We start from the raw sequence: 23,675 nt of genomic DNA, 5'->3' as shown, positions 1-23,675 counted from the left end.
TTCTCAAGCCAACGAATCAAGGAAGATGGACGGACAGACGCAGTATAATTACCTTAGCAGTTCTCCATAACACAATTAGCTAGGTGGTACTTTTGACGCCATTAGATTTGGCTGGTTCTAGTTGGTTTCACTCTACCCTGCTCCCTTGGGTAGATGACAAGTGTTTCTTCAGTTTAATTCGCTCTAGAGACGACTCAGGATTGAAGACTAGCTCTTGCTTCTAAGAAGCTTCAGCAAAGTGATGAAGCTAGCGGTAGCATTGCTTGCTCTTCCGTTGTACAAGCCATGCGTTTGGTCCAAAGACTCCAAGTCATGCTATCGGCACAAGCAGAACGTTGACTGTTCTTGATGACTCATTGTCCGTATGCAATTTTTCACTTCCGTGCTCTTTTTCTCAGAACCCACCTATCATTTTCTCCTCAATTATTATTATTATTAGGTTATGTACTATTACACATATTCTAGGAGGTTTCTCAAATGAAGAAATATCATAAAGGTAAACGCTTTTGTTTGCTTTCCTTTTCTGAGTGCTTCAAATTCCATAATTATGACTTCGACCCGCCAAATGATGCATTTGGTCTGTAATTTCCTACTCCTGCTTTTCCATACTTGGTCAACTCTCCGTCTCTAGATATCATCCTTGCTCCAAGGTCTCCTCTAGCCAGAAGTTTTGTTTTCATTGTGAGTTCTCGAATCAATCTTGGTTCGTATTTTTGAAGGTTTTTGTGGGCTTTAGATTGCTGTTACAGGAGATTTTAAAGTTTCTTTTTGAAGGCTTTGTAGTGGAACTGATGGGAAGTGCAAGTTCCAGTAGGAGAAACATTTCGTCCTTCAGCTCATCTTCTTCTAGTCATGCTGGTTACCAAAGATCACCGTACCCTCAACAGCCTCCGTATTATACCCCTCAGCCTCACCATGCACCTGCTTCCTTCAACTATGGTGCCCGGACTCCTCAGCCATATCAGAAGTCAGATAGCAGGTATTCGAGGATAGCCGATAACTATGAAACCTTAGACCAGGTAAGGCCATTTGAAGATTTGTGTTCTGTTTTGCCCTCCAAATTATGTCCAAACGTCATCAACTGCTGTTAGTGAATCTCTACCTCAGGTAACAGCTGCTCTGTCCGAGGCAGGATTAGAGTCATCTAACCTTATAGTTGGTATTGATGTCACAAAGAGCAATGAGTGGACAGGTATTGATATTCCCTTGTGCGCTTTGCTATTTAATGGCTTCATCCAGTAAGCTAATGTTTTCGGCTAAAACTAGGTGCAAGGTCATTCAAGCACAAAAGCTTACATCATATGGGAAATGTTCAGAATCCCTATGAGCAGGCAATTTCCATCATTGGGAAAACCTTATCTGCCTTTGATGAGGACAACTTGATTCCATGTTTCGGATTTGGAGATGGTACGCAATATGAATTTATTTATTGTCGATTTCCTACATACAAGATGTTCAGGTTTTGATCTGTATATACCTCGCGTAAAGGTGTTTATTTCTGCATGCAGCCTCAACACATGATCAAGATGTATTTAGTTTCTATCCAGATGCTAGATCTTGTAATGGATTTGAAGAAGTGCTTGGGAGATACAGGGAATTAGTTCCCCGTCTAAGACTTTCAGGTGCGTTTTCGCTTTGGGTCAACTGTTAGGTGTACCTCAGACTTCCATCTATTTTACACTCGAAGTTTCTTCCTTCATTGTTGCAGGACCAACATCTTTTGCACCTATCATTGAAATGGCTATGAGAATCGTAGAGGACAGTGTTGGCCAGTACCATGTTTTGCTAATAATTGCTGATGGACAAGTAATGTTTTACTCTACCTTTTCTTGACTGTGAAATTCTTTTGCTTCACACTTCCACTTTTGCTTTATCCCCTTATTTCTCAGTTATCGTAGTTGGATGGGAATGGGGCATCTCAGCTTCTATCTTCATGGTTATTTCCCGTCATCTTCATGGTTGTTGGGGACGGGGGGGGGGGGGGGGGGATAATGTTCTCTGAATTTCACCTATGGCTTTGCGACAATTTTTTGTGCCTCAGGCTTTTCTGAATGGAAATGTTAACCAATAATGACATCTTCCTTACTTACACCTACTCTCTAGGTGACAAGAAGTACTGAGACTCCTCGTGGTCAACTTAGTCAACAGGAGCAGAAGACAGTTGATGCCATTGTCAGAGCAAGGTAGAGTGGCATACTGAGCTCAAGAAAAGCTATAGCGTAGTTTACCAACATTCATCTTCTAATGCATCTATATTTGCAGTGACTATCCATTATCAATAATTCTAGTTGGGGTTGGAGACGGTCCTTGGGACATGATGAGGGAGTTTGATGATAATATCCCTGCAAGAGCATTTGATAATTTTCAGGTCAGCAGCAGTAACTTGGCCATTCAATGACTGAAACTAATGACAGCATTGACTTCTCATGTGACTTGCCTGATCCTAAATGTATCACAAGGAAGCCATAAATTTGTGTGTTCTAAACTTTTTCTCTGTCCAGTTTGTCAATTTTACGGAGATTATGTCAAAGGATGTGGATCCATTGAGAAAACAAGCAGAATTTGCTCTTGCTGCCTTGATGGAAATACCTTCTCAGTACAAAGCTACAATTGAACTCGACATGTTGGGGTACAAATTTGAAAACTTTCGCTTGCAGACTATCATATATTGGTTTTTATATACGGTTTCTGATCCAGTAACATCATCAGATGCGAAACAAAGAAGGCTCCAGGCAGGAGACCTCTTCCTCCTCCTATTTATGGCAGCAGCTTGAAATCATGTCGTCCGAACAGTTTCCAGCGTAGTGCTCAATCTTATCCTTATCCTTTTCCTGAGATTGCTGCTCAAAAGGCTCCATCATCAAGCTCTCTTCCGGATAACAAGGTAAACAGAGATATATTGGTTGCAGGAGTTTTCCAGTGATCCTGAATAACTGCTGTAATGTTTTATTCGTGGGCAAAACTGTGTTCAATTCGAGTAACTATCACAGTCGCAGATTAATTTTGTTGTACCGTGCAAGTGTCTTCAAACCATTGCTGTGTCAGAATCATTAAGACAATCCCCAATCTCCACACTGAATTCTCTGGTTTCTAGCAATTTTTTTGGGCATGTAGCAAGCAAACTGGACATGTATTACATGAAAGATTATCTACATGAATCAGTCTAAACTAATCGGAACCTAGTTTGATACGATAAATTGTATGATTATGAACTAGTTGAAACCTTCTGGAGCCTCAAATGTTGGCGGAATAAATCCTGACAAGCCAGACCATAACCCACACCTTGTAATTTATTTCCCTGCCAACCGCCCCCTAGTTCAAACTTTCATCTCTTCTAATCCCATTATTCTTGACAGGTCTGCACCATTTGTCTAGGCAGTACTAAGGACTTGGCATTTGAATGTGGGCATCAGGTATACGAGATATAATGTGACAATGCTACTCAATGAATCCTTTCTTTTTTAACTATCTTTAATCTAACAAAAAGAACATCATCGGACAGGCTTGCTATAACTGTGGAATAGATCTTCAGTCATGCCCAATATGCCAGATGCCAATAACAATCAAAATCAAGCTCTATTCTTAGCTGTATGCGGGCGGGGATCCGACGTTCTTCATTCCATTGTGCTGTGTTCAGCACATGCTGCTCACAGATTTCATTGATCTCTGTTTGTGGAGTTGTTTCTGTAGTATCATTCCTCAGTGTGCTTTGACGGTAATCACAAGATTTTCATGTTCCAGGAAACTGGAAGACGGGGCTTCTCTGATTGATTTGATCAGGTCGTTTTCTATGGAGCAAGAGCGCCTGATTGGCCAAGGCCAATAAAGATATCCCAAGTGAAATGCTAATTTAACCAAGATTTCCATGGAACTTTCTGTTCGTCTCTGGGTTGATTCCTCTTCTTGGTAACGCACCAGACACCTGTTGGTTAAGAATATTATTGATTAATCTTGGTAGAAACGAACAATTGGATGGTGGTGCTGCTCGAAGACCATACTGGTAGCTCAGTCCATCTTGTCATCCCGCATGATTCTCTAAGGTCTTGCTTTTAAATTTTGTAATTTTTTTTTTTAATAGGAGGATGGGATTTAGTTTTGTCAGATTATGAAGATATTCGAAGTGTAGAGGGCGAGGGAGATGAGTCCAACATATCTTGATAATATTCCTGAGTGGGTATCCAGATGTTGTCTAAGAAATGTTTTTGTGATGCAATTGGAATTCCAATAAATGTCTTCGATGTATGTCCACAGCGTGTGGCGGGCTCCTAATGGGGGGGGGGGGGGGGTTTTGGAATACCGAATATGTACATTTTCGGCAACATATTTCGACACTGGTACTAAAAGATTAAGAAAAGCAAAACGCTGAGGCAACAAATGATGCAAAAGACCACATTCTAACTACACTATCATTGATTTCTGATTGTAAAATGGTTCTGTTTATAAACCAGCTTCCACTACAAGGGAGCATTTCTCACATGTTGGGGGGGAAATACAAGATCTACTTGATGGATTACGAAAAGCTGTGCTTCTCTTATCCTACCTAAGCTTGTGTAGCTTTTAATCAAGTGCGACTTTGGCCCGTGCATTTTGTTTGAGATACAGGGAAAATGAATGAATAAATCAAATCTTGCTAAGGAGCCATATTATGGGATTCGATATGGCTCTCCAGCTCCCATCCTGTTGGCTTTTGGAGAAACTGGTTAGACTCCAGGTAGTTACGAATATTAATAATTGCCATGTTCAGCTTTGTGTTTTCCTGCTCTCCTAATGCACTTAAGAAGTTACGAGCTATAAGACGTAGTATCTTCTTGAACTGTGCTCCATATCTCCTGTACATTGCAAATCCAGCCATCTGGTCATGGAAAATTTCTTAGGACCCAGAAAATTTCTTAGGCAAACTTAACAAGAGGTGTGTTAGGAAATTTTTTGAATTAACTTACTTGAAGAAATGACTCGAGAGCAACAACCGTATAAAGATTCGGTGGGAGACCATTGAGGAACCTGGCAAGCCATGCCCAACCTTCTGCAAGGCCATGCAAGTTTTGGATACCCTCGAGTTCAGTCTGCCAAATATGCAATTTAATCAGTACTATCAATATGCGCTAACGGAATCGTACTATAGTGAGTACAAGATGGACAAACCTGGACTATAGCTGCATAAAGTTTCACACATAAACTCAAGCGTGAAACATATTTATCTGTACTTTCAATAGCCCCATCTTCTTCTCTGTAACCAATGGCTTTGTAGTATGCTTCTTTAGTCTGAAATGCTGACTGTAAACAAAGAAATAGTTTAAAATCTGTTAGGCAACAGCAGCTAGCAGCTGCAACAGGAAAAGTCATGCTCTGAGAACAATGTACTAACCAAGAAACGAATTAAAAAAACAGAAAAGAACCAACAAAATTAACAATTTAATAAATCAGAACCTTCCCGATCTTCAAACTTGCTGGCTATTTTGCACCAGGAAAATTAAGTAGAAAAGACAGGGGCTATTTTACACCAGGAAAATCAAGTAGGGAAGAGAAAGAGACAGAGAGACAATTTTCACAGAGAAAGTGGGGAACTTGGACATAATTAGGGTTTCTACAGAACCACCACATATAATGAAAATATAGTAATATACGTATATACCTTTGAGTAAATGATGTGTTTGGGTACAGTATAAATGCAAGCTTGGTTCAACATAGAAATCAGTACATCCATGGCACGTGGCACCTGTGCTCAAAATTGAACAAACACTGAAAATTGTAAGAAATTCTTGTATACTTATTCTGGTTCATCTCTATTATTTTCTAACACATAATGGAGGTCAAATCTTATAATAAAAAGAAAAAAGTCTAGCAATTTCAGATATACTAGCTAATAAAATTTGAGACAGTTCTACATGGATGAGCCACCTCATGTGTGTGGCAGCAATACTTAGCCAGAATACACACATATTCTACTAGCCTCCATTCCAACAGAGAGAGAGAGAGAGAGAGAGAGAGAGAGAGAGTCAAGACTATGTTAGTGACTTTATTTCCTCCACTACCGAGATAGTTATATCAATTAAAATAGAACATAATCAAACACAAAGAATTGAGCTAAGATACTTCATGATAATTACTTTTTCAGGAAAATAATGATTGTCCAATGCATTAAATAAAAGTAAGGAAGAGTCTACCCTCCATTGTTGCTAGGGAGACTTCTGATGACAAAAGATCTCAAATCACTTGAAGTAGCCATGCAACAATAAGGAAGAACAAAGTACATTACCTTTGATGTGACGAGAACAATGACACGAGCATATGCATAAACAGATCTATGAAAGCTTCCAGTAGGATTTTCACACAGAGAGACAAACTGCAAAATCAAAGACATGAAAATAGAAACTAATCTCATTTTCCTTAATTCCAAGCTTAACTTTGGAGGATATGCACGTAGATAAAACATCACATCTCAGAAGAATATGATTGCAGCAAAAAACTACAGAAATTGTTCATCTTCTGGAACTAAAGAGATCACCTTCTTCGCAAACGCTGTGATGCTGATGGATTGGGGACAAGAAGGATCCTTAATAAGATAAAACAACTCCGAGGCTTTAGCACTGCAATAAGAAACAATAAAAGGAAATAAAAGATGCATCAAACTACTCTTTCATGCATAAATCCAGATTATACCAATCAGGATTCAAGAGAAAACATTCAAAAATCTGTGACAAAAGCTACCCTTTGAGAATCTAGGACTGCAGGAAACAGGAAGAATGCAATGCTTCAAGATTTTATGGAGCCAAAACTGTTAATTGGACCAAAGTAGACATCTGACCTGACATTCTCTTCTGATCCTGAGATCTGGCGGATAGTTCTTGCTATTTTCTGCTCATGTTTACGATAGTCCTGAAAACACAGAGAGACAGCTTGTTAGTGCCACAAAACAAGCAAGTCCAGTATATGAAATGATACCATGCGATGCACTTCATGGCTTAGACCACTTGCAACATATTCCAGCAGCAAAATACAAATTAAACAGCTCTTTCTTAACAATGATTAAATTATGTTTCTAACAAATCCACAGAAATGAATAATTAAAAAATGCAAATGGTTGAAATCCTGATTGGCATTCTCCCTGAGGTTGGTGTGGCTAAAAGAGAGATGTGGCCAGGCTTCGTTTCTACTCACAATTTATGAAGGAAGAAACATGTATCATAGAAATACATCTAAATAAGAGTTAAAACTGCATTAGGTCTTTCTGTTCCTACCATCTTAGGATTCATTTGCATTTCAGCAGCTACTTCATTATAAATCTGGAATCTCCTTTCTTCCAATTTTAAAGCATTTTCTGCACTTCTGATTACGGTGCCTGGAACCATACCAGCAAGGTAAAACTCAAATCAAAATTCACTCTACTTGCAATACAAGTAGAAGCAAGAAAATATCCTAATAGTTCTGATACTGAATGTGTAAAACTAGCAGTAATTAATTATTCTAGACGCTTTTGTGACCAAGTTGGAAAATACAAGTGACTGAACAGTACAAAAGTGGAACCAACACTCACTGAACATCAAACAATGGACATATCCTAAAGCAACAAACCAGCTTACTCTGTGCATACATTAAAGGCCCAGAAAACAGAAGTCAAAGACATAATGTGTACAGAGCTAACATTGACTTTGATTTTGAGCTGACAATTAATAAGAAAAATTCAAACTTTAAGTTCTTAGCCTAGAGTATCAGTTTCTTAGAGAAAAAAAAAAGTGGCACAAGGAAAAGGCAAAGGAACCAGAGAATCCATTGCCTACCCTAGGCAGTGTGCAGTGCAACAAAACTTTAGAAGGGTAACTACAAGAGAGCACAAATACCTTGTGGCTGTGCGCTTTTTGTGACATGAAGTACAGAACCCTGGGATCCATTAGCCTCAGTAGCATTGATAGAAACCCCAGCAGCAGAACTTTTTGTATCGGCAGATTTCTTCTTCTGTGCTACTTCTTCTGCTGCTCTTTTTTCAGCTTCCAACGCTGCTGTTTTTGCTGCTTCAACTCTCTCTGCTTCTAGTCTAGCCTGCATCTGGTAAGTGACAATTTACCAGTTATACAAGCTAAGATTTATCCGATACTCTTTATGAAGTCCTAATGAAGGATTTACACAGAGAAAGTTTAATACCTCCGAACAAATTGGCAATATGTGCAAGACTAAAGGGTAAACAATAAGGAATAGTGGAGGCAAAATGGGCAAAAGGAAAACCCAAAAATAGAGTGCCAAATGTAGAAAGCAAACAAACAGCTACTCCGCCTTCCTACTTTAATAATCAGCTCTACTTATTCTTTACAAGCCATAAAAACCATTCCAATGCCACACACCTTCTCTTGCAACCCTCTTCCCAACTTATTCAGACAAACCAAAACCATCAGTACGAAGGAAATTACCATTCGCTGAATAAAAGTTTAATACTCAAACTTCAGATTCAAAAATAGGTAAATGCTGGGAACTGGAGGAAGACATCAAGCTAAAATTTCTCTTTCAAGCAGCAACCAATTGCAAGCATAACATAGTATCAGCAAGTAAAATGCGATTAACTTCAATCATTAAGACAAACGTTAAGGCAAACCTCAGCTTCAGCTTTAATCTTTTCCTGCCGCACTTTTTCTTCATGAAGAGCTCTTTCCCTTCTTTGGGCTTCTTCACGAACTGCATCATCTCTTATTCTCCTTTCTTCTATTTGAGACTTGTGTTCATGATCCCTCTGTACAGCTGTCAGGTGATTATCCAATGCTTCTGCGCTACAGCACAAAATTCAAATGTCAAGAGACCGTCTCTCTATACCAAAACATGATTTTCAATTAACATTCTTTAACAATATAATGGGCATTGGCAAAAACCAAGAAAGTAGCAAATAAATCATGACTTCTCTCACAAATCATGTAATCACCATGATCAGAATACAAGCAAAACACATGAACGTTTTAGAAAGTTTCTGAAATAAAATTAACTAAGCATCATCATTAAACTTTTATATGCTGCAAATTAAACCACTTTTAATAACTCCCTGGAAGCTACAATCAAATTACTTACATTCTGCGTTGGTACTGCATATCGAATTTTCTGTCCAATTCCTGCCTTGTTTTTGTGTAATTCTCCACACGAGCAACTGTAGAGGCAAACTTCTCATTTTCATCAATGAGGCAAGTTTCCAATTCTGTTATTTGGTTTCTAACTACTTCCTGTTAATCAGAACAACAATGTTATATGACTCATTATAACGGCTAATAAAAAGACCGGAAGAACTTAACTCAGATAGTAGACACTTCTATTTGGAGAGTCGAGGAAGGGAATGAGGCAACGATATAGTACATTTGAAGCCTAAAAGTGGATTGTGCTAAACAGTTACTTGAGAAAAGGTGATACTTTCCCCTTTTAAAAAGTCTGACAAGAGTTCAAGCTTCAATGACAAAGCCAGAAACCAAACTTGCTCTACATTAAACATTCAAAGAAAATATTATAACGCCACATGATTCACGGAGCATCAAAAGTATCTCATGTAACAAGTAGAACAAGCAATCAAATGAGAAGAGAAAATTGTGCTACCATGGGTAAAAGGGAAAATTGAAATTATCAACACTAGTATCATAGCAGCATTTGTTCCAAATCAACTTTCACATTCCTATAAAAATTAAAGAACAGCCGGTAATGTGTGATGTTCATGCTTCCTACTAGAGCTGTTAAGTCAATCGAGTAGCTCGAAAGCTCGTTAGAGCTCGGCTCGTTAATTTTGGTTAACGAGTCGAGCTCGAGCTCGAAACATGCTCGTTTAGTTAACGAGCCGAGTAAGCTCGGCTCGTTAGATACTCGAGTAGCTCGGTAGAGCTCGTTAATGAAGGGCATATTTGTCATTTTAGAAATCAAAATTATAAAAATTAAAAATTATAGGTTTTTATTAAGATTAATTTGCACGAGCTCGAGCTCGAGCTCGTGAAGCTCGACTCGTTTGTGATAAACGAGTCGAGCTCGAGCTCGAGCTCGAGCCACATGTACATTTAACGAGCCGAGTTCGAACACATTTTAAAACTCGTTTTCCTAACGAGCTCGAGTCAAGCTCGGCTCGAATTAAACTCGAGTCGAGCTCGGCAACCAAATACTCGGCTCGACTCGGCTCGATTAACAGCTCTACTTCCTACACAGTCAAATAATTAAACAACAAAAAAGTTGTTAACTTGCAAAATAATATACCATTACTCCAAGTTGGTGTTCATGAGTTAGCTCAGAAAGTGTGCCTTCAGCAAAACCAACATGAGGCATCAAATTTCCTTGCATTCCAAAAACGGATTCATCCTCAGAATCTTCACCGTCACTGCAGTAACAACACGCCTATAAGGTGGGTGAGGAGCCTCAACAATTGTCAGCCACATGTTACTGTGCAACGTACAAACTAGCATAAGAAATTTATATCAACACAACAGTGTAAGAACAACAACTTCTCACATAATTTGGAAGTTGCATATCAAAAGTTGTTTTTATCTAGTTGTTTAAGTTCATGCACTTTCTGTGTTAGTATCTACATTTCTAGTACTAAAGAGTACATTGCAGAGTAGAATTTTGACTGTCATTTGTGGAGGCATTTGATGATCCCCTATAAACATAACAATTTGAGAACTCAAGACAATCAAATTGAGCAACGGTAAGGAAAATTATATTGAACCTTCAAGTGGTGATAAAAGTTGAAGGAGACAGGAAGATGGTAAAGACCTGAATACTGCTCTATGGAAGACCAAGTATGTTATGGTAAAGTAGTGGTTGACCAGCTGATTACTAGACTGAAGATTGAGATGAAGAATAGGAAGTGATTGGTGAAGGTTGAGAGTCAAAACTAAGTATACAAAACAATAGGACCTGTTCTATTATGTCGCCTTAGACAAATGGAACTAGTTTCGTCACTTAACATTTGGTAACTTGGCCCAACCAAACTCCCTCTTCACACTTTTTTTCGGTCAGAAAATTTTTCCACATAATATTCAGAGAAAAGAATCATAATACATAAGCGCACCTTATAGAGAGTTCATCACAACCAAATCTCCTGCCTGCAACCATGGCTCGATGGTTATGATGACCCTCCTCAACATTATCCGTTTCAACACCGAATTCATCATCCAGCACTTGCATCACAAATGGCCCTGGACTTTCATTCTTAGCCTTCCACTTTAAAACTCTGGACGAAATTACAAGGTACTAATGATTTTAAGCACACAAAGACTTTAAATGTAAATATCTCTATATACAATCACAACGCACACAGACATGCTAAATTGTAATGGTCATGCAGCTTATAAGGTAAGTAAGGCGAAAAGCGTACGGAGCATCAGTCTTGCTAGGAGGAGAAGAAATTTGCAAAGAGACTTTGAGCCTGTTTTCGAGTGAGTTGAGGTCGAAAAGAATAGCATCAAAACTCCAATCAGGCTGTGGATCCGCTGCAATTCCATCTGCATTTTTCCGATACCGGACTTCTAAAGTAAAATCTTTCCTGTTCCAAACAGAACCATAAAAGATCAGTGCAATCTGATTCGTTTCCCCAAAACTCTAGGAAAAATAAAAAAGATAAAAAAAATTAATATTGAGTTGAACACCAAACCAAAAAAAAAAAAAATCACTTACATTGTCTCAGTCGAGGCCAAAGTTGGGAAGAGAAGTGCACCGTTACGAAATGCTGCCTCCTAATTCTCAGAGGTGGATAACTTCTACTAGATGCTTGGATTTCGTATCTACGCAAAGATTTAGGTTTTCTTTGTCTTTTCAGTTCAATTGCAAAAAGGAAATGGCAAACCCTAGCTCAAAATTCGGGACAAAAAAAGAATTTTGGGAACGGGGAAATTCAAGATATGCTGACCTGTATCCAATTGGAAAGAACGGATTGCCGGGCGACGGCAAGGGCAGCGGCACGGAGCTGATGAACTCAGGGGGCGGGAAATTGGGAACGTATTGTGATGTGAATTTGACAGCAGCCCTCTCTTTTGCAGCGAAACGGAGAAGCACTTGCAGCTGACTGGTCTGATTATGGCTGGAGACGTGGATTTTATGTGCAACTACGTAATAAATTCCTCCTTCCGCTTTTAGGTTGGGGTTTTGAAGGCGTGTCATTGAATGGGCGACTCTTGTACAGGATTCTCTGGTTCTAGCCTCTAGGTTTCGCGCCTTGTGGCGCCCGAAGACCCCAATCTTTTTTTTTTTTCAAATTAATCTTCTATATAGTGATAGTGTATAAACTTTCACCATTAAATGCATGACATATAATTTGAATTTAAATATGAAACTCAAATTTTGCATATATGTCGTATCTTCAGCCGTGATGGTGTACACCATCAATATATATAAGATTTTCTAAAATTTATTACAATACAAGCCTTCGAACCTCTTATAATTTTTTTATTATCCTGAAAATTTGATATTTTTTGTTTGGAGTAAGAATTATATATAATTTTTGGGGAGGGCAAAATCAACAGCTTAATAGCGATGCCCTATTAATCATAAATATTTTTTTTATTTCCACCACTTTTAAGAACTTTTCACCACTCATTCTTTTTTTTAAAAAAAAATATATTTATGAAATTACCTGTCATCTGTTAATGAATTTAACTCTTACTTCTCAAGAAGCATATAATGCATGTTATTTTTAAAGATGTTACCTCACTATTGTATACCTAAATTCCAAAACATTGTTGCAATTAATTTAATATCATGGCATATACACTATTCCTATAATATCAGGTAGGTAGATTCCAAATTAAGCAAGAGTTGATTCCAAAGTGTAAAAACCAACCTTCCTCCAAGACATTAATGTTGATTTGTTTACAGTTCAACTCTCCTATATATAATTGCCCTTTGTATAATTAGCTTCTTTGAGATGTTCAATTAGAAAAGGAAATAGTCGTGTATATAATAATTACTAGTACTATTTTATTGTAGGAGATGAAAGGGCTGTTAAAGAGTAGTTTTTCCGTCTTTAAACATTCCATGTTTAGCTGAACGCCATGAAATGAAAGCAAAACCAATTGTAAGCAAGAGCACTTGCATGGCTCAGTAGTCACCAGGGAGGGGCTTAAGTATTCTCCTTGGGCTGTAGGAGCACTTTCTTGGTCTAGTTGGATCTGTATACCCACTAATCCCTTATCACAGCCTCCGTAGCTGACAAAAAAAAAAAAAAAAAGGATTGGCTTGTAAGAATTCCAAATCTAAAAACTTGTCCCGAAAGCATTAACAAATTATTGTGTTTATTAATTTTCTGGACCTCACTTTTACCGGCTATGGCGGCTAGCCATGCGTGACCTTCGACACCTCTCCATTTCTTAATGCTTAAAGACTCTGCTAATTCCAACACCAATTCTTAGACACAAAACTTTTCCTCCCATAATTAGCATTATATGGATAAGAACGCTGCATGAAGGCTTATTTCCCGGCATAATGATTTCTAGTTTTTACTACATGGTCGGGAAAAAGTACTTTAACGTCCAAACAAATTCTATTTTATCTTGACAAGCGACCATAAGCATTTCGGTATGGATCCTTCTTACACTAAATCTTTTACATGTAGAGGTAAGCCTTTAATTATAGGGTTTTTTTTAGAGGATGTCGAGATCATCCGTTGCCACACCTAAATAACATATAATCATGTAAATGTATATACGAATAATTATTATTTTCTATTATATTTATATTTTTTTAATTAATTTTACTTTTTTTAAAAAAAAAATAACATCTAAATTACATTTTAACGAGCTGGCACTTGTTAAATGGATTCTTAATAAAATTACATCCAAAATTCAGTTAACTTAAACCCCAAAAGATCTAACAGCCATTTCGAATAACATTTTTGACCAGTTGCTCGTTGCAAACGTACTTAAATCAAGATAATACTGCTCGTGGTGATGGTGTGATTAAAAAATTTAATTAAATCAATTACAAAAGTTTTTTACTGTGTCTTATATGATGCACAAGTTTATTGTTCACACTCCTCTTTGAAGTGACAAGAATATATCTCGGACTCCTTTATTAAATGATCGATCTTTAAACTTTTAACACATGGTAGAGAAAAAGTTTCAAAACTATGCAGTTGTAGTTTTCCAAACGCTTGTAACAGGCCAGATTTACTTGAGGATGAATAATTTGAAAATAAGTAATCCACTTTCATCCAATCTAAGTATTAATTCGTGCTTGCTCACAACATTAAAATCATATATATATATATATATATATATATATAGAAATATTATTATTTGTCCTTTTTTATTTTCTATTCCTTTTTGTAATCTAGCTAATTGAGACTTAAAAGGCTGGAGTCTTTGACCTTTGGAGATAGAAGAGCCAACGCCAAGTTTGCCTTATTCTAAACCCCACGTTAAACTGCTGTTCTCACAGATTTTACTTCCACGAAACGGAAACGTGAACAAAGAAGAAACATAAATCGCAGTCATCATATATAGAAACAAATCTAATAAGTATTCAATCTCCACATCGCTTCTTGACCAAACCATCTTTGTAACTTGCCCTTGTTGTTTCTGGACCATAGCATATAAACCACAGATCATTCTATTCCTTTTCATGTATGCTTTGCCATAATAAACCACAGATCAAGTCCTGAAAAGGATGAAAACCATGAAAGGGTTCAGTTTTTGGCAACATGCTCTTTCTTTCACCTTTTTAGTTTTTCTTTTCTTCCCTAGTCTGGGTATCTTTTCGCAGAAAGCTGTGATGGGGCAACCGCTTTACACCAATTCCCGGTGGATTGTTAACGGATCAGGGCAACGAGTCAAACTGGCTTGTGTGAACTGGGTAACACACCTTGAAGTTGTTGTGGCTGAAGGCCTGAGCAAGCAGCCGGTGGATGTAATTTCCAGGAGTATTGTAGATATGGGATTCAACTGTGTCAGGCTAACTTGGCCACTTTTCTTGTTCACCAATGATACCTTGGCTTCCCTCTCCGTCAGGCAGTCTTTTCAGAAGCTTGGACTGACCGAGTCCATTGCTGGATTTCAAGCCAACAACCCCTCCATAATTGATCTTAGCCTCATCAATGCTTATCAGGTATATAAATGATTTAAAAATTCTTAGTTTGACTGAGGACTTCATATGTCCAACTATCAAAAACGAAGGCCGGAGTTAAGGGTGCAGGTTTTACTAATGAAGTTTGTAATTATGCATGAGAAACAAGAATTTGGGAGATGAAGATATCAATATTACAGGTCCTATTAGCTTATGGAGACTGATCAAGGCACTTGTGTCGATCGGTTAGAAAAGTTGGAAAGAAATATTTGCCACACAAATACACAGTGACGTGTGTATGCTAAATAGTAGGAGTACAAGATAATATAAAGTTTTACCGGCCGAAGAATTGCCCCAAGAAGCCTAACGTTGTATCCAAATATATACGATGATCTCATCCAATTTGTGGCGTAGGTAATGAATATGTTATAGTGACACAACAACATTCAAGTCAAATTGTTGGCTACAATTTATTTGCACCATCCAAAATCTTATCTGCAAGACTTTTCCTTTCTGATAAGCACACACACACACATACGTACCGTTGTATTGACTTCAAAAACAACAGTTGAGAGTGACTTGGATGACAATGAAACAGAAGTTATCATCTGTTGTCGGCTTTTTTCTTATTGGCATGGTATAATGATAATTAATAATCGAACTTCACACATGATGCCACAACATGTACGTACCAACTATCACACATATATATATCTGCGACTTAATTATAAACCCACGTCTTTGATTTGCAGAGGAAAGAATAAAATCAAAATCCTTTTTCTTAGGAGATGATGATGAAATTTGCGTAATTACAGGCAGTGGTGGCTAGTCTTGCAAGCAACAATGTGATGATCATCCTGGATAATCATATAAGCAAACCAGGCTGGTGCTGTAGCAACTTTGACGGCAATGGCTTCTTTGGCGATCGGTACTTCAACCCTGACCTGTGGATCAAAGGCCTGACTGAGGTTGCCGCCATGTTCTGTGGAATCAACAACGTGGTTGGCATCAGCTTAAGAAATGAACTCCGAGGACCCAAACAAAATGTAAACGATTGGTACAGGTACAAAACGTAACATGACATCATGTTCAATACTAATAATTAGGCACTAGAAATTAATCAGTTAACAAAACCTCTAATAACTTGCGCTAATTAAAAGTTTTAATAAAAATAACTTAATTTTTTTCGTTATTTGCATGCTCATAGTCATAGGATGTGCTTTTCCCACTAATAGTTACACTTCCAACTCAAAAGCCATTGATTGCAATTGAATTAACATATCATTTCTTGTAGCGGAACAATAAAATTACAATAGCAACAATAATCCATCTCTTATACTATTCCTTTTTTTAAAAAAAAAATAAAAATTTAATTTCATGGAATTAATTGAGGTTGATCTCATATGAAAGGTCTCATGATCCACCAACAAATGCTTGTAAAATGGAACAGGTACATGCAGAAAGGAGCAGAAGCAGTGCACGCAGCAAACCCAGATGTTCTGATAATTCTTTCTGGTCTGAACTACGATAAAGATTTCTCTTTCCTCCTCCAAAAGCCGGTCAACTTAACGTTCTCCGGCAAGCTGGTGTACGAGGTGCACTGGTATGGCTTCTCAGACGGAAAGGCTTGGGAAACGGGCAACCCGAACCAAGTTTGTGGACGATTGGTGAACGACATGATGAGGAAATCGGGTTTCTTGTTGGATCAAGGGTACCCGCTGTTCGTGAGCGAATTTGGTGTGGATCTAAGGGGAACTAATGTGAATGATAACAGGTTCTTGAATTGCTTCTTGGGCTGGGCTGCTGAACTGGACTTGGACTGGGCGCTTTGGACACTCGTTGGAAGCTATTACTTGCGAGAAGGGGTGGCTGGAAAGGATGAGAGTTATGGGATTTACAATTGGAATTGGTGCGAGACCAGGAATTCAAGCTTCATTCAAAGGATTTCTGCCCTTCAATCCCCTTTCCGAGGTATTCCTATCTTTCTTCGTATCTCGAAACTTCGAAACGAATGATCTGGAAAATAAAGGATTTTTTTATGCAATGCAGGACCGGGTGTCTCGGAAAGCCGTCCACACAAAATAATATTCCATCCGGCAACGGGGCTTTGTGTGCAAAGAAAATCATTGTTAAAACCATTGGAACTAGGACCCTGCTCTGAGGCGGAGGCATGGGGCTATAGCCCTCAGAAAACACTAACTATAAAAGGAACGTACTATTGCCTGCAGGCAGATGCACTCGGGCAGCCAGCAAAACTTGGTATAATTTGCACTGATAAAAGTTCAAAATGGGAAGCCATCTCAGACTCCAAGATGCACTTATCTTCCAAGCTTTGCGATGGAAGTGAAGTTTGCTTGGACGTAGACTCCAACAACGTTGTTGTCACGAACAACTGCAAGTGTTTGAGTAGAGACAGTTCCTGTGACCCTGCGAGCCAGTGGTTCAAACTGGTTGACAGTAGCAGGCATGGAACCAGCTCCACAAAATCCTTTTCCCAGATGGATGACTCAATCCTCTTTAATCTTGCAAAGACGCTGGCTGAAAGCTTGAGAAGTTGGTAATGTGGACGACAAAAAGGGACGGGGACCGGCCTTTTGAGCCTCTGCTTATGCCATTGCAAATTTACACAAAATTGTGAACAAACTTACATGAACACTATAACGTAATGCAAATATACATGCTTCCATGTACAAAGCACGCCAATTTCTGCTTGATTGGATTTCTAATTTTCTGTTCTGAATTTTCCCATCATTGATCACAAGAAAGGCAAATTGTGTAATAGGTCATCTGATGAATCGCCAGAAGCTAGATAAAAATAAATAAATAAATAAAAAATAAAGCGAGATGGTGGTAGAGAGTGAATGCTATTAGTTGGGGAAAGAGCTAGGATTGGCAGATTGATGTTTTTGTGAGGCTCCTAAACAAGTAGCATCATATAAGAGAAGGAGGAGGAGGGGGAGGGAGGGTGAGAGAACATTATGTAAGAAGGCATTAGAAGAGTAGTACTTTAGTCCCAAAAAATTTCATGTTAATACGCAATATGAAAAGCAGTCGACTTTTCTATTAAGAAAATGCAGCAAATCCTTTTAAAGAAATTCCAATTCAAGCTTAAAATTCAGCTATCAGACAAATCCGAAAAGGCCTACTCCTCCATTTCATCTCCTCCTTCAATAATGTGTATGGAGTCTCTTAATGGCGTGATCTTTGTCAGCAGAACTTCTGCAAGCGGAATGAATACACGAATAAACAAGGGGATACTCCAAAATGAAGCAAAAGCATTCAGAATAAAACATACTTGTGGTTCTAGCCATCTCCAAATAAGAAAATTCTATGCAACTACTTACCAGTCTTCTTCGAGAAGGAGTAACCCTTCTCACTGATATAGGTCCGAGGATTAGGCTGAAGATGGTTTCTCAGGTACTCCTTGTGGCCCTGCAAAGTTTCCACCAGACACCAGAGTTATCAAGCCATTCAATAGCTTACAATTCATTTCTTAATATTGGTTTGATAAATGACAAAAAGATTAAATATGCACCTTTGTCAAAACACAGATATCAACATTGCTACCACTCCCCAAGTCGTTGAAAATGCCAGAGCTGATGGCTTCTGCAACTAGTTGAACCCCTTCATCTCTCTATAATACACCAATATTAACCAATTCCTAGTCTCCAAGCAATTAACAAATTCAATGCTCAAACAAAACAGCATACAAACTTACAGTTAGACCTTCACGGTATTTAGACTCGAAGACAGCCATGGCAGCAAGGGAACCAGAACCCATGGTTGCAAAGGGAAGTGTGTCCGTTGATCCATGTGGATAAATCTGTGGCACAATATAAATATAATAACTGTTACATTCAAATATAGCGGCGGAATTTGAATTGAATTTAACAAGCCAAATTAACACACCGTGTGGAGGTGTGGGCCTGTAAAATCTACCCCGCCAAGGACTAATGCCGCTGACACATAACCTTGGTAGCTGCATTATCACAAGAAAAATTAAATCTGCTTAGAAAGAGAAATTACAAATCATGCTTATAGCAGCTACCATAAAATGAAACTCACCTAAAAAGATGAGACTTCAAAAGTGTAAGAGCTGTGACAACCCTGGACTCGCGACCAGTATGATGGCGGTGTAGTGTTAGCTGTGAACTCACCATGTCTAGACAACAAAAGCAGAAATTTAAATATCAGAAATAAATAGATTTTCAGAATTTTATAGCAACACAGATAAGCAGAAGTAAACACTGACATTAAGTCATGAAAAGATAATGCCAGCCTATCCCAAAAAGAGAAAAAAAGAAAAGGGGGGGAAGGGTGGGGGAGGGTTGGGGGAAGGGTGGAGACCAGATGATCTTACAATATAAGTTAGCCACAACAGATTCTCTAACATCCTAAAAGTTGGCTGCCACAGAATTGAAGACAAACCTATTTCTACCTCATCAATATCATAATGACTGCTTTGTCCACTTTTTGCAGAAGAATGATCTTAAATTACCTGTCACTGCCTCTGTATCAGCAGCAGTACCAGCTCCACAACAATAAATATTAGGGGCAATATAATGGATTTTCTCACAGTTCTTATCAGCAACAATGGGTCCCTCTGTTGCTCTAGTATCTGCTCCAAGAATAACACCATCCTGAAGAAACAAAATAACAGTTAAAAGTACCAGAAAGTAAAGCATTTCTTGCGTAATCCAGCAATTTTAAATGGAACAGGAAGCATCTATCAATAGTCATGAAAGACTACAACTAAACCAACTACGAGCGCAAAGCTATCAACATTTAAAAGGCTCAAACTGCACTTATCTCTACATCTCATCATGAAACATTTTTCTCCCATAGGTTCTCCGGTTTCTCACACCAAACAATGAGATTTCATGACCAAGCAAGATGTCGCAAAATAGTCCCAAAATATTAGTGCAAATAAGCATAGCACATCGACCAATGCCTTTTGCCTAAGTTATCTGTATCTAACTGTTTCTCAATGATACAAGATTCTAGATTCCAAATAAAAGGTAGAAAGAAGAACAGCAAGTTATTGAACTGGCTCATCTACCAAAAGTACCAAAAATCAGTCTTTTGACACTTAAGAAGTCTGGTTCACCGTATTAAACACCACTTAGGTATAGACCAACACCAAGCAAGAAATTTTTTTTTTAAAAGGTTTGGAAGCAGGGGTGGGAGGGGAAAATTATAGGTCATTATGGCACACATGCACAACATATCCATCAATCCACTGACTAACATTATATTACATATAGCTATAGAAACAGTTTTCAGGCCGAACCCACTTAAAACATCAACTAGGCGATTCATCAAATTGGAAGGCAGTGACCAGACAGAAAATAGTGTCTAATGACTATAATCACAAAAGGCAGTTCTCTTAGCTATCTTCCTATTTCGAAACTCCTCTAAGCCAACATACAGTTGCCTTAATCTGCCAAGAAGTTGGAATCGATTAACACTATACTCTAGTATCAACATTTTTTAGCATTAAAACAACTTATAACAGACAATGCTTTATTATTTCGTTACTAATTCAAAAACCGAGTACATCCAGGCATTCATTTGTAAGTAGATACATAATCACATATAAAAACAAGGAGCTTTCTTCAATCATCCACAATCAAACAATAACACTCATCCTATAGCCAAAACTAAAAAATTACAAGTGTTCGGTGATAGGTGTTCATATGAAACCCACGAAAATCTAATTCGCCCAAAAAAAAAAAAACTATAAAGAACATAGAAAGATGAATTCATTAAAAAAAATTGCACAGAAACCTGAAAAACTAAGCCCACAATTGTTGTTCCAGTCTTGAGAAAAGAAGGGGCATTTAGACCCTTTTTCACCAGCATCTCATTCCTTCTGCACAAATCGAAGCTGAACCCGCCTTTTGGAGGGACCTCAATTGCTGCCTTCGACATCTTTGACTGCTAAGCTTCAAATTAACCTAATTCAAGTATAAAAATAGAGGAAGTTTACCAGACCCGAAGTTTAATCCCGTGAACCAAGCTGATTTACTATCATAAAACGTCAATTTAGGGTTTATATTATGGTAATATGTATTTTGATATCATCCTACACACATATACTTATGTAACGTAACTGAGTTCTATACTTACCAGAATTGAAACTGAAAATTCCGGCTATGACAGAAAGATCTATGGAGATCTCTAAACGTATGATTTTAGAGAGAGAGAGAGAGCAACAGACCAGCGTGTTTGGAAGGAGTTAATAAGTATATTTTTTCTTCGGGAAAGCTTGGGGAATAAGAAAAGGAAAAGATGACGGGCCTTTTCATAATTATGTTAATTGTTGGGGCCTAGAGAAAGGTAAAATAGTTCAGAGGGGAATTGTATAGAAAAGTCTAGTCTTGGGTGGCACAGAAGAAAAAAGTACAAATGAAAGCTTTGATTAAAGGCCTCTCACTTATATTTAAAAAAAAAAAAAAAAATCTTTCATGAGGAGGAGAAGGGGACAAAAATGAGAGAGTATCCCAATTTGCAAATAAAAAAATGAGAGACTATCCCAATTCCTAAATATAAGCTCAAATAGTATCCCAAACAGGATAGAGCTTTGTTTGCAAAATTTTTTTTGATTTTTTTTTTCAATCATTTGTTTATCTTAAATATATCACATTGCAAAAATAGTACTATAGAGTTTTATTAAAATATTATCACAAATAATCTCCTATTCAAATACAAACACACAAGATCTATGAAAAAATAGAGCTACGTGGTTCTTTTTTCCGTCTTCCCTCTCATGATCCCTTGACTTCGAGACAGGTATCTTTTAACTCTCCAAATCGTGAGTGGATGTCTTACATCAAATTCCTCAACTTCAAAAGAACTCGACCTCAAGTTCATAAATAAAAATGCCAATGCAGGAGCATAAAAAAACACTTCAAAATTTTTATTAGTTTTGGTTTCCTTTCCCACGTTTTTTGCTCACTTTTTGATGGAAAGTAGATTGACAAACAATATTGGAATTTATCCCCCCCTTTTTCTCCCTATCCTCAAAGATCAATCCGAACATCAGAAACCTTCTTGTCTCTTCATTTTCTTTCCATTCCTTTCCCTGCTATTTCCATAGAACAAACAGTGCCTAAGGGTTTGAATGGGATTCTGGGAAGTAAACATCCACCGAAACATTCCTGCAGGATTCTTGGAAAATTTTCAAAACGTGCACTCAATTTGGTTAGCATTTTAATTCAATGCGTTAGGCAGGCATACTCCTTTAGTTTCTACGATGATTACATTGGTGTTGCTTAACGGATTCTTTAGAGATTGCCACCTTTTACCTTTTCCATTATTTTTCAACAGCTGCTGGTGCACCAAGTCTTCCACAGTCTGCCTCGAGTATGCAACGAAGTGACCAGAATGCAGCTCTGAAATTGCTGCTCTCCTTTGTTGCTTCCACAAATCATCATCAGCATTGAAAATTCCTTCACCAAGCAAGTCAGAAGTCTTTCTCTGTAGTAGCTTCCTTTTGGGAAGTTCTTTTGATTTCAGCATGTATTCGATCTTAGAAGGATCAGCTGTTATGATACCCAACGGTCCTCTCCACATTCCTCTGAAGTGAAATGTGCAACCAGATTTGATCAAAGCTTCTGTAATCCAGTCATAGACGTCATTGGTACAGAGAATAAGAGATGGTACTATCCCCATTACCGGCCATAGCATGGGACCCTTGTTGGTGAGTCTCTCAGGCAGTGAAGTAATGAGAAATGGCCCAACAAGTGTCATGGCCATGTCAGAAAACCAAAAATATGCACGTAACTATTCCATTAAAGAAGAAAGCCTCCCACGAACATATCCATATAGTAGTAATCATCTTTCTGTGATCCTAAGAGTCCTACACTTCAGTTAAATAGGGTGAGCTTTATCACAGGCAAATCAAACTGGGATGCTTATTAGTTGCACTTTAGGAATCATTGTTAATCCCCAGAAGGGAAATGGAGTTTCTTTGAGATTCTATTTTCATTAAGTCTGCACATCTCAAGCAGGGGACCTGCATCGAATATTAGAGTAGTGTTTTGTCCGCCAATGCACAGTTATACACGAAATTATTGCGTTCAAGATTGAAGCGAAGCGACGGAGCTTTGGAATTCATTGGGAGATGAGTTTGAATACTTGCAGAGTGGTTTTTTCAACTGAAAATGGAAAATATTGGACCAATTCAATTCGAGGTAATCACACATGCAGATGCAGGTCATATTCCCCATGGCTTGTGACTTACAGTTCATTAGGAAGTAAGTGCTCGAAATTACCACCGGCATTTTCTAGACAACAATCAAGATCCTTACGAGGCAACAACCACCAGCATTGTCAAAGCGATTGATGCAATCAAGCTTCCAGCTCTCTCAAAAGTCAAGGGTCATTGACTCATTGGATAATGATGAATAGGACGGGAATAAGTTGCTACAGCACTAAATACTTGTAACAAGAATTCGAAGGTTGAATGCCAGATTGCAATGACCTTGTTAGGTTTACCTACAAATCAGTAAATGGATTTTCTTTATTCAGTAAATAGATTTACTAATTCTAGTCTAGAAAACCGGAATTACTCGGAGATTAACTCTTAATAAGTGATTCTTTAATACATTGTCAAATTACAAACTATGTTTCTGCTATGCTCAGCTTGCTGAAATGATGTATGAACCAGT

The 23,675-nt window shown here is 38.0% G+C and overlaps 4 protein-coding genes across 10 annotated transcripts; 2 read left to right on the top strand and 2 right to left on the bottom strand.

The window, feature by feature from the left end:
- Positions 1-448: 448 nt before the first annotated feature.
- Positions 449-4,242, top strand: LOC113754540 (E3 ubiquitin-protein ligase RGLG5). 5 transcript variants are annotated; one of them, XM_027298995.1, is made up of 13 exons: positions 449-496; positions 632-681; positions 775-1,019; positions 1,108-1,192; positions 1,267-1,407; positions 1,509-1,622; positions 1,709-1,806; positions 2,104-2,183; positions 2,263-2,368; positions 2,502-2,629; positions 2,710-2,884; positions 3,357-3,413; positions 3,503-4,242. In XM_027298995.1, exons 3-13 carry the CDS (start codon positions 792-794, stop codon positions 3,584-3,586), a joined length of 1,296 nt encoding a protein of 431 aa, XP_027154796.1. In that variant the 5' UTR covers positions 449-496; positions 632-681; positions 775-791; the 3' UTR covers positions 3,587-4,242. The 5 variants fall into 5 exon arrangements, with proteins under 5 accessions (XP_027154796.1, XP_027154795.1, XP_027154794.1 ...); XM_027298994.1 differs by having other exon boundaries at positions 460-681; positions 784-1,019; XM_027298993.1 differs by having other exon boundaries at positions 460-681.
- Positions 4,243-4,375: 133 nt separating this feature from the next.
- On the bottom strand, positions 4,376-12,009 carry LOC113751099 (protein GLE1). 3 transcript variants are annotated; one of them, XM_027294964.1, is made up of 16 exons: positions 11,855-12,009; positions 11,623-11,729; positions 11,324-11,491; positions 11,018-11,179; positions 10,204-10,324; positions 9,049-9,197; positions 8,585-8,756; positions 7,839-8,043; positions 7,239-7,339; positions 6,806-6,876; positions 6,506-6,587; positions 6,257-6,343; positions 5,633-5,716; positions 5,143-5,274; positions 4,941-5,063; positions 4,376-4,852 (listed from the first exon to the last, which is right to left on the bottom strand). In XM_027294964.1, coding segments are annotated over exons 2-16 (1,881 nt in total). In that variant the 5' UTR covers positions 11,625-11,729; positions 11,855-12,009; the 3' UTR covers positions 4,376-4,630. The 3 variants fall into 3 exon arrangements, with proteins under 3 accessions (XP_027150765.1, XP_027150767.1, XP_027150766.1); XM_027294965.1 differs by having other exon boundaries at positions 4,683-4,829; XM_027294966.1 differs by lacking the exons at positions 11,324-11,491; positions 11,623-11,729; positions 11,855-12,009 and having other exon boundaries at positions 10,204-10,386; positions 11,018-11,105.
- A 2,458-nt stretch (positions 12,010-14,467) lies between these two features.
- On the top strand, positions 14,468-17,693 carry LOC113751747 (glycosyl hydrolase 5 family protein). The gene is made up of 4 exons (XM_027295864.1): positions 14,468-15,045; positions 15,819-16,066; positions 16,454-16,974; positions 17,053-17,693. Exons 1-4 carry the CDS (start codon positions 14,608-14,610, stop codon positions 17,562-17,564), a joined length of 1,719 nt encoding a protein of 572 aa, XP_027151665.1. The 5' UTR covers positions 14,468-14,607; the 3' UTR covers positions 17,565-17,693.
- Positions 17,694-18,009: 316 nt separating this feature from the next.
- Positions 18,010-21,242, bottom strand: LOC113751748 (proteasome subunit beta type-7-B). Its single transcript, XM_027295865.1, has 9 exons — positions 21,133-21,242; positions 20,791-20,960; positions 19,502-19,643; positions 19,069-19,165; positions 18,913-18,982; positions 18,722-18,826; positions 18,539-18,637; positions 18,348-18,435; positions 18,010-18,222 (listed from the first exon to the last, which is right to left on the bottom strand). The coding sequence occupies exons 2-9, from the start codon at positions 20,932-20,934 to the stop codon at positions 18,146-18,148; spliced, it is 822 nt and encodes a 273-aa protein (XP_027151666.1). The 5' UTR covers positions 20,935-20,960; positions 21,133-21,242; the 3' UTR covers positions 18,010-18,145.
- Between the last annotated feature and the right edge of the window lie 2,433 nt (positions 21,243-23,675).

This window comes from Coffea eugenioides, chromosome 11 (genome assembly GCF_003713205.1).
Source record: "Coffea eugenioides isolate CCC68of chromosome 11, Ceug_1.0, whole genome shotgun sequence".
Taxonomy (NCBI): domain Eukaryota; kingdom Viridiplantae; phylum Streptophyta; class Magnoliopsida; order Gentianales; family Rubiaceae; genus Coffea; species Coffea eugenioides.
The sequence above is the reverse complement of the archived record's forward strand: the minus strand, read 5'-3'. Positions and strand labels throughout refer to the sequence as shown.

What these genes read in the sequence shown, in the direction of transcription:
- LOC113754540 (XM_027298995.1), top strand. Translation starts at nt 792, where the DNA reads ATGGGAAGTGCAAGTTCCAGTAGGAGAAACATTTCGTCCTTCAGCTCA. An exon ending in ACTATGAAACCTTAGACCAG is followed by an intron (nt 1,020 to 1,107) that starts GTAAGGCCATTT and finishes TCTCTACCTCAG; the next exon opens with GTAACAGCTGCTCTGTCCGA. An exon ending in GATGCCATTGTCAGAGCAAG is followed by an intron (nt 2,184 to 2,262) that starts GTAGAGTGGCAT and finishes CTATATTTGCAG; the next exon opens with TGACTATCCATTATCAATAA.
- LOC113751099 (XM_027294964.1), bottom strand. An exon ending in TGCAAATGAATCCTAAGATG is followed by an intron (nt 6,877 to 7,238) that starts GTAGGAACAGAA and finishes CTGTGTTTTCAG; the next exon opens with GACTATCGTAAACATGAGCA. An exon ending in AACACATCATTTACTCAAAG is followed by an intron (nt 5,275 to 5,632) that starts GTATATACGTAT and finishes CTTTGTTTACAG; the next exon opens with TCAGCATTTCAGACTAAAGA.
- LOC113751747 (XM_027295864.1), top strand. Translation starts at nt 14,608, where the DNA reads ATGAAAACCATGAAAGGGTTCAGTTTTTGGCAACATGCTCTTTCTTTC. An exon ending in AATGTAAACGATTGGTACAG is followed by an intron (nt 16,067 to 16,453) that starts GTACAAAACGTA and finishes AAAATGGAACAG; the next exon opens with GTACATGCAGAAAGGAGCAG. An exon ending in CCTTCAATCCCCTTTCCGAG is followed by an intron (nt 16,975 to 17,052) that starts GTATTCCTATCT and finishes TATGCAATGCAG; the next exon opens with GACCGGGTGTCTCGGAAAGC.
- LOC113751748 (XM_027295865.1), bottom strand. Translation starts at nt 20,934, where the DNA reads ATGTCGAAGGCAGCAATTGAGGTCCCTCCAAAAGGCGGGTTCAGCTTC. An exon ending in CAGGCCCACACCTCCACACG is followed by an intron (nt 18,827 to 18,912) that starts GTGTGTTAATTT and finishes ATTGTGCCACAG; the next exon opens with ATTTATCCACATGGATCAAC. An exon ending in AATACCGTGAAGGTCTAACT is followed by an intron (nt 18,638 to 18,721) that starts GTAAGTTTGTAT and finishes GGTGTATTATAG; the next exon opens with AGAGATGAAGGGGTTCAACT.